General features: G+C 37.5%; 1 protein-coding gene across 1 annotated transcript in view; it reads left to right on the top strand.

Annotated features, from left to right (window-relative positions):
- The window catches only part of GABPA (GA binding protein transcription factor subunit alpha), a 26,825-nt gene that overhangs the window by 2,047 nt on the left and 2,762 nt on the right, over positions 1–22,016 (top strand). Inside the window, 9 exon segments of the mRNA XM_031060970.1 lie at positions 1,441–1,541; positions 4,596–4,740; positions 5,603–5,687; positions 9,837–10,082; positions 13,634–13,828; positions 14,571–14,627; positions 15,679–15,819; positions 17,135–17,327; positions 21,937–22,016. The exon segment at positions 21,937–22,016 is cut by the window's right edge and continues 45 nt beyond it. Coding sequence (XP_030916830.1) covers positions 1,465–1,541; positions 4,596–4,740; positions 5,603–5,687; positions 9,837–10,082; positions 13,634–13,828; positions 14,571–14,627; positions 15,679–15,819; positions 17,135–17,327; positions 21,937–22,016 — 1,219 coding nt within the window. The 5' untranslated portion in view covers positions 1,441–1,464.

Raw genomic sequence — 22,016 nt, forward strand, 5'->3', positions numbered from 1 at the left:
AACAGTCTGACAGACCACCTGTAACCATGTGGGTATGAGTGCATTCAGATATTTAAGCCTGTCTGCATTCTTCAGAAGTTGTGTTTCAGTCTTTCCCATTTACCATGAGAATAATGCACAAGATTAAGTGATTCAGGAATTGGATTCCTGGGGCCCTATTCAGTGGACACTACACTGGCCCTTTGGAGATTTTCTTGGAGCCAGATCTGTGAACAGGTTCTGGGCTTGCTTCTAGTGGTGAGATGTTGATAAGGCGGTTTTTTACTTCCTAACCTTGGCAGTTTCTTACAGAATGAACCACATGGAGCACTTGATTTCTTGACACTGATCTTGGAAGGAGATGCTGAGTAGTTTGAATTTCTTTAGACAGTTTATGTAGCAGCTGTAAAACACAGTTGGCTACTATTGCTTCTCAGAAGTTTTAAAGATTAATGCAGATCCTTATTATCTTGTCTTCAGTAGATACTCTTGCTAACAGTTGGGTTTGGGATAGAGTAGTACCTGGGAAAGGATGATTCTAGGATGGAAATCTTGGTGACCTCTTCTATTTTGGATATTTAAAAAGTAGTAATATTTTTCTTTTTCTCCAGTGTTGTTTTTCTTCCTCTGTATTTCTGATTCGTACTTCTTTTGCTATGAATTCATGATGTTATTTATTGTAAACTGTTAATATAATTTGGCCTGGTTTTTATCATACATATTTCATAGATATGGTATATGTGCTGGTTAGTGCAAAACAGTAATACCAGACTAACTATGTCTTACAGACCAAGTGCTGTAATTGTTTGTTTCCCACTCATGTTCCCAAGAGGTTCCAGTGTTCTACAGGGCATGAAAATCTGCAGTGTTAGTGAGAATGTCGTCACAGAATAGCTTTTCATTTCATTACTAACATCGTGCTTTAGTTTGGGACTTCACAAGATACATTCATTGTGTTCATGTCATCAGCTGTTCACCTATGGGAGGCATGGGTGGAAAGATGAGATAATCAACAAACACTTTGTTGTTGGCTTTATTTGCCTGTGAAGAAATCACGCGTCTTCTCCCTAACTGCCTTCTGCAGCATTTCATGTAAAATGCTGCTCAGATTTATAAGCATCTTTTAGCCATGCTAGGAAGGTAGTTTGGATTTTTCAGATGTGCTTTGCTGTAGGTGGCCTGTAGCAACAACAAAAAAAAATCCATAAATTTGGGTACCTCCAAGAGATGGAGGCTTTGGACTCTGTGCAAATGTCTTAATAGTCCCATGTTTGCTTCTAGAACATTTATTTGAGAAGAGGTATAGTAATATATTCTGTGAAATATGAATCAGGTTTTGGATTTATTTTTGGCTGTCAAAGGCTATTCTGGTATTTGATTTAAAAATGTGTGATAGGACACAAAGTATTGTCTAGTCTTGTTGGTCTGTGACTTACACAAAAAATTCTTTTCTGTTCGTAGCTCTGTTCTTAAGACATTGCAGCCATGACTAAGAGAGAGGCAGAGGAGCTGATAGAAATTGAGATTGATGGAACTGAGAAACAGGAATGCACTGAAGAAAGGTATGTACTGTCTTTGCTTTTTGGGATCCTTAGGCAGCAATTAATTGACTAATTAGTTTTTCTGTTTCTTGTCTGATTAAACAGTGGTTTTCCAGAAGTTGAGATGTAGCTGCTATAGGAAATCAGTATAGTGCTGTCATGTTCCTCAACCTTCATTATCTAAATCCCAAACTGTTTTGGTTATCTCTTGCTGTGTTATTAGTCCTTTACTTTTCCTATTTTCATGTGTCTAGTAGTATGTCTGTGTGTGTGCTGAAAACCTTTCAGCTTCAGTGGATCCTTCTGTAATTGAGATGGACCTTTCTATATCTCCAGTCCTTTGCTTTACTGTTATGCAGGATTTGTACAGGATGATTTGTTTTTAACAGGGCAGAAATGATGCTCGGTATCTACTGTACTATTGTTAGGGCCATTGAAACTGTACATACTGAAGTAGGATACCCTCTGATTTAATTACCTCAACCTGGATTTTTAGTTTTGTATGCTTCCTTTCTAATTTTCACTACTGTGTTTGGAAGCTCAGAGCATCAGTTAATGTGTAGGATAGTGCTGCATTCTGGTCTAAGCACAGAAGAGCAAAGAAAACTAATTCTCTCAGAATAAAACAGATCAAACACAGAAAGGTATGAAATATAACCCAAAACTTAATTAAAACCAAATGAGGTTAGATGTTGATACAAAAAAAAATGATGTATTTTATTTAATACTAAAAGAGGTAAAGAGAAAGAAAAAGAGATGGGAGGCAGAGTTAGAGAGAGTGACAAAAGTAGAAGCATATCACCCTTCCAAGGGTCCCAACGTATCTCCCTGCTTCCCTCCATCTTGTCTTCTTGGTGGTGAGGGTCCCTGCTGAAAAGTAGAGAATCCCATGGTAATATACATTTGGGCAGGTGGGAACACACAGGTACCTCCTGGCAGGGGGACAAGTTTGACACTGTCCCTTGCAAGACTGCAGATCTGTTGCATCATGTAGGATCACATGCAGTGCAGGGTCTGGGGACCCCTTTGGTGGGGGGCCTTTGATGAGCCATGACACCCCCTCAGTTGTCCCTCACACAGATGTGGCCTTCCAGGGGTGGCAGGCCCCACAGCTGGGCCAGTCTGTCTGGTGGAGGATGGGTGTTCACTGCATCTGGCCAGAGGCCATGCCACACACCCAAAACCTCTCCTCCTTCCCTGCTTTGGTGTAGGGATCTGTGGGAGCTTGGCAGCAGAAAAATCTGGGGCTTCTACCCCTAAGGCTTAATCCTTTTGTGATAGATAAGTAATGCAATGGTTGGCTCTCACAATCAAAAGGCAAATATTATATATATGTTAAGAGAAGTTTTATAGTTATGTTTTACCCCCCTTGCATTATTATCACGAGACATTTGGGAGGGTAAGCTAGTTACTGTGGTGGCACCTGACCTCCAATCAAGCTGTAAAGAGGTTAACTCCACCACTGGACAGTGAAAAAGCAGTCAATAGACAGAACTTTGGGAGGGGCTAAAGGGTTAAAAGGCAAAACATCCATTGTGTAGATGAGCCCATGGTAGAAAAAATCCTGGTTCTGTAGTATTTTCTTTATTCAGTCTTCTTTTGTATTTTTGATAAGGTTTTAATATACCTTTTAAAATTTTAGAAGTGAGTATCAGTTATCACACTCTTGTGAATGTATTCTTTTCCCCGAGCCCAGACTTGGGTCACTTTATCTTATCTGTCTTAACTTGCAGTGAGGGCCTCCTCAAGTCAGGAGGCCTATTCAGGGTGCAGTGGTGCAGTTCTTGTTACCCACTTTTGCTATAATAGGCAAAAGTCCTTCATAAAGATGTTTAAGCCATATACCATAACATTTCAGTCTCCAACAGGTAGAAAGAACTGAGGCTGGTTAGGTTAACTACTCTTTAAGAATCTATTCTTGAGAACTGATTTAAAGGCATGTACTAGTTTCTTACTGTTCTAAGTTCCTTGTGTATTTTTACCACTTAGACTATGTCTGTGTACATTCTGGTTTCCTTCTGTGTAAATGAAGAGACTGTGTAAGGTCATTGTTATAACATGTGTCCCATAACAATGACATTTCTGAATGCTTGTGCCAATACTGTCATTGATGTAGTGGGGGACAACCGTGTCATGTGACTAATAGTCCCTTCAAGGCTCCATGTTCCTTCCTTCTGGTTGCTCCTTTTATGTTTTAAGCTTATTATTCTTGTACTGACCAGTGAAAAGACATGGAAAGTTGCTCTGTATGGGTGTGAGCATTTTTTTCCTTCTATTTTCCCTGTGTGTGTTTCTGTGTTTGCTTTTAACTTGAATATCTTTTAAATACTGTCCAGGCAAAGCAAATGAAATTAGTTTACTCTACATGCAAGTTAACAACATATGGCTTACTGTCTTGAAAAATGTGATCTGAATCTTGGTATTTACCTGAGCTTTTTAGTGGTGACAGGGTAAAGGAGGAATTACACAACTGTAAAATCAATGAGACCAAATTTAGTAATTGACTCTGCTCAAACTAAGAGTACTCAAACTAATATTGCACTGTCAGTTTTCACCTTGTGGGGGATCAGTTGGGCTAGCTCTGGACCCTGGCAACACCAATAAAGACAAAAGCAAAAGACGAGGGCTGCTCTTTCTGCTCGGGACCAAAGTCCCACAGCTTTAATGTAGAACAACTCCAGGAGAGAAAAGAGGGAGCCCGGGAGAGGAAATGGCGTCTGGGAGAGGAAAGAGATTGTGTACCTTGTGGCAGGAGATTTTAAACCTGGGGGGAGGAAAGGAACTACAGCCAATGGGATACAACTGATGAGGGGGGTGAAGGGAGGAACCAACCCAGGGGAAAACACCACACGACTTGGAGGGGTGTATGGAGCAAACCCTGTGATACAAAACAAACCACTCAGTGCAAAATAATAACTGAATAAACTACTCAGTGCAGTACAATACTGCATGATATTAAGACTTCAGAGTCAGTATTACTTTTTATCTGGTTTACTTCCAACTTTTATTAAGCTTTCCTGTACCTGCTCTATTAACTTGTAAGTAATGATTTATTATATTAATTTGCCATTTAAGCATTGTCGAGCAAAGCTACACCACCGCAGAATTTGTGAGTCAGGCTATTGACATCAGTGAACCCATTGGAAATCTTAAGAAGTTGCTGGAACCCAGACTGCAGTGTTCCTTGGATGCACATGAGATTTGTCTGCAAGATATCCAGGTAAATTGAAAGGTTATGAAAGATTTAACTTCGTAATGGAGTAGTGTTTTACATACTTTTTCCCTTTTTTCCATTGTCTGTGCAATTCATGGTTCATGTGGAATATTAACTGCAGTTAAGTGTTTCATTTCATGTCAGGTTCATTATCATCAGACCATTTAATATATGCACACTAATTCAGTGCTAATACAATCAAAATATTCTTGGAGTTCCTGGTGTGAAGTTAAGACACCACCTTGACAAGTGAAAGAAGAGTGAGGGCAATGACCATGCTACTTTCTCTTGAGGTAGCCCACATCATTTGTTGCTGCCAGAACTTCCATAATTCTAATCTTGTTTTTAATCTAAATGAGAAGGTTTCTGTATTATTGAGGTATAGAGGTAGCAAAGCATTACTCAAGAAATCCCCCCTCCCCATTTTTACAGGCATTGGCACATGTTAGACAGTGTAACTGTTTTGTGTTTTATTTGAAGTTACAATCAAACATCTGTGGCTTTTCCAGAAACAACAGGAGGATATTGTTATAAAGATAAACATTTTTCACAAAGGTGTTAAAAACTCAGAGAAGGAACTGTAGATAGTTTTCAGGTAGTGAAGGTACCTCCTCCTATTGCATTACTTCTTTTAGGTCAAAAAATATTCCTGTAGGCAAAAATATCTTAAACAGACCAGAGTGGCAAGTTTCAAATACAATAAATTTTTTTCTGTTATGTACTATGTCTAAGACAGTACTAAAAATATTTGCATGGCTCCTCAGAAAATTTGCTGCAGGCACCCAATGTTTCTAAAATTTAAAGGAGAGCAAGTTTATTCTATCTATGAGACTAATACATATTTTTAATTTTTAATGCTTTTATCAAGCTGGACCCAGATCGAAGCCTTTTTGATCAAGGAGTGAAAACAGATGGAACAGTGCAACTCAGTGTACAAGTAATATCTAGGCAAGGTAAGCAGTTACATTTGTCTGTTGTACAGACAAACTAATATTGCACAAATACTTGTGAGTAAACCTAATCTCCTATTCCTAGCTGTAAAATTGAGAAAATCAATGAATGGTCACAGAGCTTCAGAATGTCTTTTTCATTGTACACTGTAGTTCTAAGTAGTAAAATTAAAAGAAATGTCATGCACTAATGCTATTTGAGATGTTTTTAAAGGAATTTCATATCGTTTTTGTAACTAACCAAAATTAAACACAAATCCAGAACCCAAACAACTCTTAGTCAAGTAGCATCAGTTACAGTATGAGTTTTTCCTCAAGGTTGAGTAGTTACTCATATCAGACCAAATATCGATGCAGGCAAAAGATTTTTGTGTAGGTAGGTGGCAGTTTCATCCCTGTGAGGTAAGTGAGCTTCTGTGCTTTAGGAACAATTATATTTTGAAAGTAAATGAAGCTAACTGAAAATCCCTATCAAGGTCCATGATCACTGTCTATTGTCTGTTTTCTTTGGATGAGAAGTCAGAATAAACCGTTGTGTAAAAGGAACGTTAACCAGTTGGGTATGGATTTGTTAAGGCACAGTTTTTATTTGTATTATCTGGTATGACAGGATTTCCCCTTGTCAGATTCTCAGGAACTAGCAGCTTCATTGTTTTACTTTTTGTCCTGGTTTTCTGCTTTGCCTCTCCATATGTCTTGAGTGGAAGGACAGCCAGACAGCCACCACTCTTTATAGACAGTGTACATATTGAGCTGTGGCAACAGCTACAAGCGTTTATTTCTGTATTTTTAAACAGAGATGAGTTTGTACAGGAGTAGATTAGTTATCTGTTTTGACTTACATCAGCAAAATAGATGAGCAAAATTTGGGGTGCACTTTTTGTTTCCTTTTAGCTTCATTGTAGATTAAATAGAAGAAAACTTTCCTTCTTTGTATTAGCAATCTTCAGTAAGACAATTTGCATTTAATGCTGAGTGTCAGGTGACTAGTTCTAGGTTGAGTCCTCAGTTCCCCATATGTAATGGGAAGTGTACTACCCTTCTACTTATAAAATAGAATGGAAATATCCTTCAGGGAACTAGAATCACTGCTCTTAATTCATGCCCAGTAACTTCTAGTATTCAGTGCTCAGACTTCCATTTTCAAAAGGATGTGAGTGATGAATATCTTTGCTATCATCTTTACTATCATTAGGGCTTCTCTCCCTAAGTGAACTGAAGAAAGACTATTCTAAAGGTGGTAAACTGACTGAAATTTTAAGTTTTGTTTCTTTATATTGTCAGTGGGAAAGAAAAGGTTTTGGGGGAGGAGAAGTGTTCTGGAGGTTTTGTTCTGATTCTTACTACTCTTTCTTTTAGTTATTGTTAATAAATTTTTCTTTATACCCTTTTAAAATTTTGAACCTGCTTTGCCTTTCTCCTAATCCTACTTCACACCAGGAAGTGAGTGCACTGGTGGTTTGCTAATGCTGAACCCATCACACTCCTTGATGTGCTGCCTGGGAAATCTCAAAATTGGCGAAATCTCAAATTGGCAGACCAAAACCACTACATGAAATTGGTGTTTCCACCCAGTTTCAAACTGAAACCACCACAATGTTCTTCCTGTGTTTCGTTTTTTTCCTTTAATGTAAAACTGAGGTTCATGATCACATAACACAAGGAGCTTCTTGCTCCATGTCCCCATCACACCTTGTCTCTCTCCCCCCCTCCTTCCCCCACTCCCTGCCTCCCATCTAAAAAGAAACATTTAAATATTAAGCACTTCTGTGTCACTTTGGAACACTCCTCAGTGTTGTTTTTCAGGCCTTGATACTTTAGTTACTCATCAGATACTTTTTTGTTAAGGCATGTAAAACATGGCAGGGCAGAATATCAGAAAACAAATAGCATGCATATAAACGAAAGGAAGATACTTGCATCACTAACAGGAAAATGGACTTGTTACTCTTGACCACAGTACTCCTTTGAGCCAGATGGGAAAAAATGGCTTCTTACTCCATCCTCATATTTTACCTGCATAAATGAGGTGTTGAGAGATTCTCCGTTCACTTATGTTTATTTTCCCCTCGCTTATGTAATGTATAGAATTCAACTAAGAGTAATCAGTGATGCTAATATTTGTGGTGGATTGGACACTCTTATTTCTTGGAAGGAAAGCTGCTATGTCATTTCAAATGTTCTACCAAGTTTTGAAGAGCTGTCTTTAAATTCAAAGACAATGGGTGGAACATAGTTCTTCTTCTGTAGTTGAAATTGAGTGTAGTTCTTTTATAGCATTTCATTCTACAGCAGATGAAATACCATTCCTATTTTTTCATTTTACTAGTAAGACTCTTATGGTGCTCTGCCTTGCCCTAACTCATTTCCTGTGGTTGGAGAGATGGGAATCTGGAACTGGTTATCTCTTATGCAATAGGCAAAGGGAGAAGAGATGTGAGGAGAGATGCAGGCAAACCCAGGGAATTAATGTTGTTCTAGTGTTGCAGTAAGTTAGATGGCAGATTGTTAATTCACATTTTTACTTACAAGGTGTTTCCTCTACAGAGACTCATTGCTTTGATCTCCATGTTTGTATTGTGGATGAAGCGCAAAGTTCTTTTGACATGTAGTTTTATGACTTTGTTGAGCGATAATGAACTGTATCTCTTTTTTCTTTACTTTCTTTTTTGAGGATCAAAAATAGAATCTTAACCCTTAGTAGCTTCCCTTACCCATTTTTGTATGATTTTGAAGGGACCCTGTGTTGTGCATATTAATTTTTCATGGCCTAGATAAAACGCTTTCCCAAGTAAGAAGAAAAAAGTAATGAAGAATTTCTTCATATTTCCTTCTTCATCTAATCAACCACTTACTGGTTGTCAACATCTGTTTTCACGTCCTTGATTTCACATAACTTAGTTTCCTACTCTAGGATCTTTATAGTATTTGTTCCCTTTCTAATATTTTTTTCAAGCTGAATGCCTATTAAAATCTAGAGGAATACTTGTCTGAAAAAGACTTGTTTTTTCTTACTTGTAATACAGGTGCATACTCCATTTGTTTTCCCTTACAAACTATGACTGGACTGTGGATTTGGCATTTAGGGCTGTTACCTGCAGAACCATCTCATGCTGTGCTTTAATATAGGTTAGACGGGAAGGATACAAAGTAATATCTTTGTGGTACAAGATACTGAAGTTACTCTGGCCATATGATGTTCTGTGAATCCTCCTTTCATCAGCCTAACCAGAGTCAGGGTTTTCCAACTCATGATAAAATAGAATTGTAAGGATTCTTTTTTATGTGCAAATATGTTTGATAAAAATCTCTTAAAATAAGTGTGCTTGTTGGCATTATAATGAAAATTGTATGTTTCAAAAATTGAAATAATTTTGAAAAATCTTCTGTACAATGTATGAAAATTGGTGAGGCACCAGCTGGACAAAAGACCTCAGAAGACAACAGAGAAAGTGATGATACAAAGCATTAGTGAATGTGTCCTTTCTTGCTGCAGAGTAGATGCAAACATGTCTTGTTAGCTCCATGATCTAATACCCGAAATGACAGACAAAAAGCCAAAACATTAATAGCTGATGAAGCCTAAGATGAGAAGAATTTTCTAGGTTTCTTTTAACTTGCTGTTTAACACACTGCCTGCTTCAGAGTACTGAAAGAAAGTGTTAACTGCTTTGTATAGACCCCAGAGTTATCAGGGAAGTATTGTAAATGCTGAAAGAAGTGCCTTATGGTTGGATAGTTGTTCTGGGTCCTTTTGGGGGTTGTTTTTTCTATTTGTTTTGGGCTTTTTTATATGGTATATTTCTTACAGACCAAAATACTGTACTTTATGCTCACGTGCTGACCATTCTGTTCAAGATCTGTGAAATAGATCACTTAAATAGAACGGGAAGCTGAAATACTGGGGGAAGAAGGAGGGACAGCTTTGTTATTCACCTTACTAAAATATATGCTCTATGATAGAGTATGTAATTTTAATTTAGGACACTCAGAGAAATTTGATGACACTCCTGTGTCCTGCTTCTTTCGTGAGTTTGCTAGTTCTTCTTCTTTCTTGAGTTTGCTAGCACTACTAATCAGAAAACTTTAAAACAACATTTTTTGTCATATTTGCATTACTGTCTTTAAGTTTTGTGATGTTTCCATGCTTAGGGATAGAGCCCAAGCTGAACATCCTGGAAATCGTGAAGCCTGTGGAGACCGTGGAGGTTGTGATTGATCCAGATGCTCATCATGCAGAGGCTGAAGCTCACCTTGTTGAGGAAGCTCAAGTGATAACCTTGGATGGAACAAAACATATTGCAACAATTTCAGATGAAACGTCAGAGCAGGTGACGCGGTGGGCGGCAGCACTGGAAGGCTACCGGAAGGAGCAGGAGCGCCTTGGAATTCCTTATGGTAACAGTGCACAGCTGTGGGTGCATCCAGCTGGGGCCTGGTCCCGTCTGTGCTGTGTGGGGTTGGTGCTCAAGGGCCTCAGAGGAGGAAAACTGTGGTATGGGTTAGTTCAATGCAAATCATCTGCATAAGGGAATTGTAGAATTGTGGAATGGTTTGGCTTGGAAGGGACCTTAAAGACCATCTGGTTCCAATCCCCTGCCATTGGCAGGGACAACTGCTACTAGATGAGGTTGCTCCAAGCACCATCTAGCTTAACCTCAAACACATCCAGGAATGGGGCAGCCACAGCTTCTGTGGGCACTGTGCCAGGGCCTCACCCCTCTCGCAGGGAAGGATTTTTTCCTACTCTAAAAACCAAGAAGTAAAATGAATGCTCATATTAGTTTCATTAAATGAGTGCTTTTGTGCCATAACTACCTTGTCAATGCAGTTTTTAGAAAGCACTTTCCTTCCTGCCCTCCTTAAAAATTTGTGTGTTAGTGATAAAGCTCTTCAGGTATGTGTGGAATTTAGCAGACTTGGTATTGGGGCATTGCCTGTAAAGTTGCTGAAACAAATTGTTCATGGACTGGAGGGTGCTGAATATTCTGTTAAATTAGATTTTGTATGAGAAGCTGTGCTGGACTTCATCATACTGGAGGAAGATGATTCAGAACTGAAAATAAATATTCTTCTAGATGATCATCTTTTTTTGAGTTAATGTTGTTAGGTAGCAGGTTGCTCTTTTAATGTTTCCTTAAAAAATATCTCTGAATGTCTGTTTAAGATTGAACTGGAACTGTGGGATGTAAACCTATATCATATTTGGGAGATTATCCAGCTGAATTGCTTCTTATGACTGGCAGAAATGTACTGTCAAGACATACTCAGGAAGCTGTTCTATATGAGCAGACCTGTAAAACTGGAATATATTTGGCTGGGGGAAGTTTGGAAGGATTTAAGAATTCCAGTCAAGTCACGGGTCTTTGCAGGACATGCAGCTTCCCGATATTTTGAGCATATTTTTGATAACTAAAGCAAAGACTATTTCATGTCTTTTTAGTTTTCTCATTGGTGAGCACTTCAAAAATAGTTTTCCTCGTGTTATGTCTGTTGATAATCAGGGATTTAATGTGTAATGTTTGAAAAAAAACATGAGGGATTATCAGAAGCAGACTAATACTTTTCATCATGCTGTCACATTAATATTAGAATAAAATTACTTAAACCAATGTTGTAATGTTGAATAATATTTTTAATAAACTTTAATAATGTTGATGCTTTAAGAAAACTATGACCCACAACTATGGCTTCAAAAGTTCGATCATTTTTGGGCCATAGGAGTGCAGATTTTTCAGGAAAGTCATATTAGTTCATTATGACAGCGATCTGTAGATTATGAAAAATAGTGTTCTCTTGATATCAAAAAATATGCTAAATTACACCCCTAAAAAGGATAACATTTTAAATGTTTTCTGAGTAGACATTACAGGGACTTGGGCTGAAATAAGGTGCCCCCTAGGTTATACATTATAATCCAAAATTATTTATTGAATCTTCTCAGAAGACAGGATGCGTTGATGTTAAGAGTCAAGGCTAGTCAATAAATAATCATCCAGAAAAGTAGTGGTTCAATGTCTTACAGGCTTCTCGGGTTTGCTGCAAATGGAAAACTAGCATTTAGCAGGTCTTTAAAATGTTGTTTTATGTTTATGTTATGTTTTGGGCAGATTTTATTGAAGATTATAAATATTTTTCTGTTACAAGTATTTCTGCTATTGGAATCCAAATATTTGGTACCTAGAAGGACGGGAAGTATTAATTGTTATGAGAAATAAATGCAGAAAACAGAGCAGCAGAAAGCTTGGAAACCACAGGAGTGGTTAGAGAAAGTAACGATTTTTCTTTCCATGCAGATTGTGTTCTCTCAATGAGAACAAATTAGCAGCTTTTTGATGGAAGCTCACTGCTGCTGATGTTTGGTAGATCAACCCTCTTGTGGTGTGTCTTTGTCACAGGACTACATTCCATTGTTTTAGATAGCATTAGTGAAAAATGATACCATGTAGCTGTTCTTTCTTAACCAAAATTAAATTTGTAGCTCCTAGATAAATGTTTATAGACTTAGGGTACTTTGCTTTCTCTAAATCTTAGTTTTCTTAATTTTTCTTAATGCTTAATTTTGTTTGTTTTAAATCTTAAAATAAAAAATTTTAAATCTTAAAATAAAAAAAAAGGTGACATCTGCTTGGGATATCAGAATTTAAAAATACGTAATCAGTCTGCTCCAGTGAAAAGTAGACGTCCCTACGTTAGTTTCTTGTTCTTAACCTGTTGACATATTTTAATATGTTGCATCCAGTGTTAACATCCCAAAACTTGATGGTCTGGCTGAAAAGGTCCGGCAGAAGCAATCACTCACCTGCAGTAGGCCAGTGCTCAGACAGGCTCTCTGCAAGGGATACTTGAAAAAAACCTGGCCCTCAGTTTTATTGCTCAGTATTCCCTGTAGTGTGGAATATGCCTTTGGTCAGTTGAGGTCAGCTGTCCCTCCTCAGTTTCGTGTGCAGCCCCTGTCTACTCCCTGGGGTGGCTGAATGAGAAACTCATTGTATTGGAGTCCAATAGTCTGATGAGACAGTCTGTTCTTCTAGATATTCCATGTGTGCAGGAATATCTAGAATAATACTGAATATCAGATTTACTTGAAAATCATTGATATTACATGGGATTTCTGGTTTAGTAGAGTGATACAAAGTACATTAAAACCCAGCACAGAGGTAAGATATACTTGAATGAATACAGTAGTTTCAGAACATTGCACAATCCCAATCCCTATCCCAACAGGATTCCCTGTACAGGTGTCTATAATATACTCACCATCACAAGGTTAGGTGTTCCTAATGGCCAGGAAGGAGAACATGGGCTGCAGCCAGCTCAAGGCCATTGTTCTCTTCGAAATTCTCTTGCTAGTTTTGTGGTTTATGTTCTCTCTGTTGGGCTAAGCCACATCTTCGTGGCTTCTGCAAGTGCTGCTCAGCAGCGGACAAAACATCTCAGTGTTAGTAATAGTGGTTTGGTCACCAGCCTAAAGTACATCACAATAGGGACTTCTGGGAAAAAAATCATGCCATCCCAGACATAGCCAGTGGTGGTTTTTGTCAGCAGAAACTGAGATGATGTGAATGAGTTTAGAATGTAGTATTTTGTCATAATCACAAACTGATCAATATTTTTGAAGGAGAGTATCCTTCTGTGAGAGAGGGTACTGTTTTCTTGAAGCTAAAGACCTGTGGAAGAAGAAAATTCTTTTTTTGTGTTTGAGATATGTCAGGCATAGATCTGATGTAAAAACGTCCTCTAAAGAAAATCATTCTGTCACCTTTTCCATCAACCCACCAACCCACACCATCCCATCACCATTTTAAGTGCAGTCACCAACTTTCCAGGTTGATTTGGTCTCAGTAACTCTGCTTCTTGATGTTGTGCTTTTACTCTTACGGAAGTTATTATATAATAACCTTGCAGTGTATGATGAGGTGATTTGCAGTTTCATCCGTCTTTTCCAGACCCGGTTCAGTGGTCAACAGACCAGGTGCTCCACTGGGTGGTGTGGGTGATGAAGGAGTTCAGCATGACTGACATCGACCTCAATGCACTCAGCATTCCTGGGCGAGATCTCTGCAACCTCAGCCAAGAAGATTTCTTCCAGCGTGTCCCACGGGGAGAAATCCTCTGGAGCCACCTGGAACTTCTTCGAAAGTGTATGGCAGTTTGTTTTATTTTTTTTAAGACTTTTTTCTTGAAGTATGAAACCAGTTATGAGCAGCTGTTTTTCCTTTACTTGATGTTGATGGTAAAAACGAGGGTATCAGTATAAGAGAAGGTATTAGAATGTCTGCTGCTATGAAACATTGTCTGCATGCTAAACACTGCCTGTCTTTTATCAAACCTCATAACTGGTGGAAGGTAGTGAATGATTATTCCACCTTTGTTTTTATAAAGCTTCATAGTTTGTGCATCCACTGAATTTGTTAGTTCTGTAATTAAGTATTGATTTTTGAGTTATTAAATGTACATTTCTGTGTCATATTGAAGTGGAGATTTTTAGGAACGGGAAGTGAAATTCTTGGTGCACAACATGGCTGCTAAGTGATGCATTGTATGTGCATAATGCAGTAGCATAATAAATATATGTGCATTTCAGATGTACCATACTTGGAGGTAACTTGCCAGACTGATAACTAATTCTGTCTTACTTTACATAATAGAGCAGAAGGTTTTTGAGGACAGAGCTAGTGGAAATTTGCCATGTACACCCTTCTAAAAATGAGTGATAGATGTTAAATATCTCCATTTGTACGACCATGAACTGTACATGTCTCTTGCAAACTGATACCAAATTTTTATTTCTTTCCTCTATGAAATAAGAAAGTTTTTGATCTTCAGGTGACTTACTATTTGCAGGTTAAGTCTAAGCCTGTTGGTTTTTTTTCCAATCTGTAGATGTGTTGGCTAGCCAAGAGCACTCTGGAGAAATAGCAACTGTTACAATTGATCAGCGTAAGTACTTCTGTCAGCAGTAATTCGCACAATTCACTGTGTGCAGGTTTAGCACTGTACTGTGGTTCAGATGTATGATAGTGCAACATTTAGAAAATCACTCAAGAGAGATTTTCCTTGGGAAAGGGAGGAGGACATATTTTAAACTTCAAAACATAACATTGAGTTTCTCTTTGTTTTGTTACTGGCTGAAAGGTAGTGTTTGACCTGAACTATGGAAGTTTATAACTTTCATTTTGGATGGTAGATTTTTCACTTTCTTGAAATAAGCTGTCTAGGATGCATATTTGAGGTTTTTAGTTGTTTCAGAGCTGTAGGTTATATACTGCATTAATGAATGGATCTATTTAAATATTAATTTCAAATAAAAAAGTGTTTCCAAAAACTGAAGGGTTCTGTGAGAAGAGATGACTTACTTAGAAACCAATATTAGAAATAATACATTAAAGTAACTTTCCAGTTATTTGAAACTCATTCTTTCAGCTAAGCTGTGTCATCAGTTATTAAAATGAATAATTTTCAGATGATTTATAAGCATCTTATATGTTAAATAGACATACTGTTTATTACATCCTGTGGTTGTGTCTAGTTAAAGCCAGCTTGAGTGGGGCATGTGTGTCCTCCTACACCACCTCTTCTTGCAATAGAAGGTGTTTGGTGTTTGAATATCAGGTATGGAGCTTGTGCAGTGACTGTAGAGAAAAGGGCATTAGGGCAGATCAGGTGGGAACAGCAAGAAGACAAAACAAGGGCTTGAGAGAGTTTGTATTCTTTTTGTGGAAGCATGTAATACACATGATAATAAATTAAAACTGGTGTTTTATCTGTAATGTGACACTTCTGCAATGAGTCTAAAACTGCAATTTTCATATAAGAGGTGTAAAAAGGTCTTTAATTAATTCTTAGCATTGTGACTTAATGCAGTGTGCCTTTTTAGCAAAGGAAAAAACTAGCTTCCTGATGTTATGATAATGCAGGTAATGAATAAAATATGCCTGTTTCTGTGCAAACAATTTATAGTTTATGTTCTGCAACATTCTCTGCTCTACAGCTGTGCAGATTATACCAGCATCCGTACAGCCTGCCACCCCCACCACCATCAAAGTGATAAACAGCAGTGCAAAAGCAGCCAAAGTACAGAGAGCTCCAAGGATCTCCGGGGAAGATAGGAGTTCCCCTGGGAACAGAACAGGTATTGCCTCCATTATTTTACATGCTAATGCACTGAACACTGACCCATTCATTTGAATTACAGTTTGGTGAGACACGTCTTTGTAGCTCCAAATGTGAGGTTTGTAGGGTCTGTGTGAAGGGAGTGGTGTGAAGGGAGCCATAGGTACAAAAATCTGTGGTAAGCACAGGCAGCCCTGGCAGGTTGGTCAGCTCACACAGCACCATGTCAACACGATGCTGCAGTTTTTCCATCCTGCAGCAAATAAAGTGGATATATTTCCCCATCACTTAACAATCTGTCCTCTCAAATCACTGCATAGCATTTATTCAAGCTTCTTTCTATTTGTAGAAAGGGAAGAAAATAAACTCTATGTTGTAAAATGTAGCCTAGCTGCTACTTGCACTGTTTGTTGTGCTCCTCCTCCATTCTTCCCCAGTCTGGTGGCTTCAAAATTTATAAAGTTTCATATTTCTTTTTTAGTTAAATGAATGCATGTCTGGAAAACTGCGCACTAAATTTGCAGCTTAATTTTGGTATTACTGTTATTTGTACATACTCTTTGATTATTAATTTCTTTATTTTTTCTTGCTATTATTTTTGTTTTGCTTCTCTTTAATGTTGTTAATTTTTCTGTTAAATCCTTCCTTCTCTTCCTCCTTGAGTTTTTATTTGTTTTAGACTCTATAAGGGCCTCTAAGGATGTCATTCAGAATTTTAAAGCCAAGGTTTTATTGGCTGACATTAGTGAGGAATACTGTGTGTTTCTCTCTTTAGTCATCAGATCTGCTCTCTTTATCTCACTGAGAATTTAGGAATTTTACTAACTGTGGCTACTTGAGTTAGAAAAAAATCTTAACTATTGGATGTGAAAGATGCAACATTGATGTAAACTGAAATTTGGGGGTTTCTTTTGTGTTTCTCATATTTCATGTTGAAAATTTGAGAGCAAATTTTTTAAAAAAAGCAGTTATTACACGCATATGTGTGTGTGAAGAGGAGCAGCTCTTGATAAATCTGTTCTATTTTGAAGACAGATATGCTTCTAAATGATTATGTGGGGGGAGTTGTGTTTTTTTAAGTTGTAAGGGAAGATTTATGTGAAATCTTGATTAATTTTTTCCTGTATTCATAAATTTTTTAATAAAAATGGGTACTAATGACTTTGCAGGAAAATGTTTGCAAAAGAATCATTAGAAGGGATTAATTAAATGAAAGTTTTCCTTCCATCATATAGTCTGTGCTGGTCTGCTTTAATATGTTGGTTGCAGGTTTTTAGCCATGAGTGGAACACGAAAAGGACAATTAGCAGTGAAACTTGTTATTCCTTTAACAGGGAACAACGGCCAGATCCAGCTGTGGCAGTTTTTATTAGAACTTCTCACAGACAAAGATGCTCGGGACTGTATTTCTTGGGTTGGTGATGAAGGAGAGTTTAAATTGAACCAGCCTGAACTGGTTGCACAGAAATGGGGACAGCGCAAGAACAAGCCCACCATGAACTACGAGAAGCTTAGTCGGGCTTTGAGGTAAGAAACTGAAGGAACTCATGGGGTATGATTTGCTTTCATTTGGCTGCCTCATTTTTAATTAACATAATGCAAAACTTGCAGCTTTTTTAGTAAAGGCAAATCTTCTGAAGCTGGTCCTTGCAATGAGATCCCGCTAATCTTAGGGGTGAGGTATTTGCTGGGCTTTTTGCCTTTGTTTTGGGGTTTGTTTTTTTTTTTTTTCATTTTTAAAGAAGCTAGTAGAATAACTTCTTGAAAATAGTTTTCTTTTTTCAAGATCATTAATTTGGGTTGCTGGCTTCCAGAAATATACCTGCTTTTTATTTATCTTCAATATTTATGCTTTTAGTAGCATGCCAAGCAATATTGATTATTGATGAAAGATACAGAAATATGTGAATTATTAACTTATTTTTATGTTCTATTGTCTGTGTTCTTCTTGCTCTTGTTATGGAATAAAGCAGATACTTCTCTGTGATTGTTAGTGATTTTCTGTATGTAAGAACCTTTTCTAACTTCAAATAGTCATTGTTTCGTGTCATTGTTCTTATTGTGTGGATCTTAAATTGAAAAATACGGGTGACAGCTATGTTCCAACAGTTGCAATTCCAACATCACAGTGAACTGAAGAAATGGAAGTGTTTCAGTATCTTCATTTCATAGAGATTTTAACTTTGACATTGATAAAAGGGACTTGTATTATTGATTCACTGTGGGTGAGGTACTTGAGGAGGGGGAAGAGTGCAAGTTACCTGAATTTTAAACTACTTTTCCCTGATTATTTTAGCCTCTATAATAATTTGAAAATTCATTCACGTTCTTTGAAATCGTTGAGAGTGAACTTCTGATTTCTTATTCTGATATTGTTAAATATATTTCTCTTGATTTGTTTTCAAGAAAGATGGTTTTTGCCTAATCCTGCAAATTATTCAAGCAGGTTTAGAAATTCTTTTTGTATGAGTGAAGTTGCATTTTGATTGAGGGTCTGTGTTTTACTTACTAGCATTTTCACTTCTGGATATATGTTGTTTGCTTGATTGGTGTTTTTTGAAGTAAACTCCTCTAGCATTATATAAAAATATCAATTTCTATTTGAAAATCCCTCTGTAAGAAATGATGGTAAAGTATCGTATTCTGGCTTTCTTTACCCTTTTAGAAAGTGTTTAATTAGCATTTGACAGTCATGAGATACACAGCTAAACTATACCCTTTTGTCTTAGAACTTCTTTAGGCACAGCACTGAGGATGCCAGAATTATTTTATGTGTTTGACAGACAAGTAGAAAAATTAATGAAAAACAAATATTTTGAACAGTATGAGGTATTGAAAGATGCAAATTATGAGAGTTCCTGAGCCTCAGGTCACTAAAAGCAGTGAGGAGCATTGGTAGATGCTTATTCTCATGCTTTTCCTTAGGTCTCTTGGAGTCTTGTTTCTTGTTTCAGTCTCTTGGAGTCTGTTCCTGTTCTAGATGGATCTTTAGTCTGGTCTTGTATGGCTGTTCTTGCATTATTTATATATTAATGAGAATGTTAATTTTTTCATAGAATCACAGACACTCTTGTGTTGGAGGGCTGGAGGAGGTTTCTGGACCTTTCCAGTACAGCTCTTCCCCAGCCTGTATTGTTCCAATTCCATTCCCGTGTTTCCAACCTGTGTATCTGTGAGTCTGTGTACTAAAGGCATATGTGAAAACCTTCTGATACATAAAAATTATGTAAACCATGCTGATGTTTTTGGGTTTCATCAATAAGCTCCACAGAAGATGCCAAAGGCAGCTGAAGAACTTTGGAATGATGTTCCTATCAGTGGGATATTAAACACCGGTTTGCATAAATCACTATTAGAAAAGTTTCACATTTATATTTTAGTCACAGAATCACAGAATTCATCAAATTGGTGTCATTTTGGCAGCTGCATCAATATTGACATGTTTTCTAACAGCTTAATGTCTGAAGGGATATTTAATGACTTGCTACTCCATGACAAACACTGTTGCCAAGCTGAAGTTTAATAAATGATTATATGTTTCATTTACTAATGTATTGAAATCACTGTGTCAATTATTGATTAATACAGGAAATAATGTTGGTATTATTGAGAAATATGCTGGCTCTTCTTCCCGGCTGTAGGAAAAGCAGGCATATAGAAGCTAGGGCAGAGGGGCAGAAAGGGAAGAGGAGCTTTTTTTTGTTATACGTATCTTGGTAAATGTTCTAAAAATCTAGGTCTGTTTAGTTATGCAGTAGGGAGGTGAGACTTGAAGAAAAATAATTAGTCTCCTGTAGTATTCTGAAACAAAGTTTCCATTTGTCTTGGAATGTTTCAGTAACTTTGTGAACTCGTATGGGTATTTAATTTTATGTATTTTTAGCTTTCTGTATTTTTGAGTAGGCAAATGCTGTAATCAGAAATACATTCAACATAGTATTGAAAATGTCCTCTTGCCACATTAACTGATTTTAACTTGGGTGTTTCGAGCATGAAATGTGGGAATCTTGTATGTTTTGGGCCTTCATATAAACATGATCTAATTTCTTGTGATCCTTTTCCTTTCTGATCACGTCAGTAATGTGGACTAAGTCATTCAAAGTATATTCAGTTTTTTAAAACGTTTTTCTACAGCATTTATTGAGATAGGAATGATTATATGGGATTGTACAATAAATGGAAATGCTTCTACAGAGTTAACAAACTTTAAAAAAATGATTACCCCTGCCACTTGATATACGCGATGGCCATATAGTGCAAACTTTGTTTTTCTGCTTCATATTGCCCAAGTGAGCAGAGCTCAGTTTCTTTATGTCCTCTACCCTGTCATACTCAACATGAGAGTCTGCCCAGTGTTCCCACACTGAACCCAGTGTTCCCTTTCATACACAAGGGACACACCAGGTTATTGCTCATTCTTCTCCAATTCTGCCCAGTACTACAAGACTCTCTGCTTCAAAGCTGACCATAAATTATGATCCCACCCTCGTGTTTACAGAGTTCATTCAACCCACTGCAACTAAACCTCAGTAAGGGGCTGAATGTGCTGGACAGCATTCCAGCAGTTCCTTCAGCTGGTGCTGAGATATTTTGGAGGACAGGGCTGGCATGGAGGATTGCTGGGTGGAAGCTGTAGTGGCAGCCAAGAGTAAGCATAGAGATGCAGAGAAGGAAATGGAGGAGTTGAGGGAGGCAGGTGGTAGTTTTAGGGGTAGAGTGAGGAGAAGGACTGAAAAGGAAGCTTTTTTATAATTTTATGTCATTCAGGAGTAAGCTGAAGGAGAGCTTTAGTAAACAAAGCACACTGTCTTTACCCACAGAGAAATAATAAGCTACTCTGACATTTCCTGTACCCCATGACAGACCTTTGTGGTTTCTTGTATGATCTCAGTAACCAGCAGATTTACCAACATTGTTTTCTACACAGCCTGTCTCTCATCTGTCTTTGGTCCTGCTGCTTAGGTCCTGACCCTCAAAAGTAAGAAATTAAAAGGCTTTTTTATTCCAGAACTTGGGACATCTGAACAATTTGCTGGGATTCTTAGTTACTTACCTCTTTTCCACTAGAGCTAGGAGTCAGAAGTTTGTGTTTTAATTGATTTAATTTTGCTACTGAACAAGAATCATCTTTGCTTTATGAACATGTCACAAGATTGAGTTTTAGTCAAGAAATGTGGGTTCATTTGTTCTATATTTGGATGATGGTTTTGAGGAAATTATATTGTGTGAGTTGTGTTGGTTGAGTTTTTATTATTTTCCAATTTATCATAAGCTTTCAAGCCCATCAAATCCAAGTTATGTCTCGGTCACTTAAGTTTCCTTAATGAGGAATGTTATAAACATTCTATTAAAGCTTATAGTGAGAGTAGAACAACAACAAAACTGCAAAATTCTAACTTCTGTTTTATTGGTGTGACCTAAACTGTCAAGGGGGGGGATTCATGTAGACCTTGTTATCTCACTGTATTTCTGCCCAATCTGATAATTCTTTTGTCACACAATATAAAAGATATTTATAGTTAGCGAATTCACTTTTAGTTGTAAATAAAGGCAAAGATGTAGTTTGGACAGCATATGAATGATAACAAAATAACCCAAAACCAAACTAAACCAACAAAACCCCACAAATCCAACCCATGCCTTTATAGTTTTATTTCCATCTTTGAAGACAGTATGGAGAGAATAGCTGCTTTCATATGATAGAAACTGCTTAGTAATTTTCAACCTGTTTCCAGCATTAATTTTTTTCTTCAGAAAGGCAAAGCAAAGGACCATAATATGGGGAAAGACAGTATTTTCTTATTAAGGCAAAGCACTACCTATAAGGCATCTTCCCTGACAAGCTGTTTTTAAACTGCTCCAAGACTTACTCCTGAACTGGTGCTTCCAGTAGCGTGTAAAATAATTACCGTGCTTTATTTCTCCTTAATATACCAAGGTACTGAGACAATTTTCAACACTTCCCTTTTCTTATATAAGAAAATGCCTAGGCAATATCTTGGAATATTAAATTATGAGAATCTCAGTGAGAAAAAGAATAATATTTTAGTCTCTGGTGACCTTGAGTAAGTAATGGATGCACATGAAAATTGCAGATAATTGCTGAAATTCTCTGTTGCTGATTTCTGTTTTGCAGGTATTACTACGATGGAGACATGATCTGCAAGGTGCAGGGCAAGAGGTTTGTGTACAAATTTGTGTGTGACCTGAAGACTT

This window comes from Geospiza fortis, unplaced genomic scaffold (assembly GCF_000277835.1).
Source record: "Geospiza fortis unplaced genomic scaffold, GeoFor_1.0 scaffold154, whole genome shotgun sequence".
NCBI classification, from domain to species: Eukaryota; Metazoa; Chordata; class Aves; order Passeriformes; family Thraupidae; genus Geospiza; species Geospiza fortis.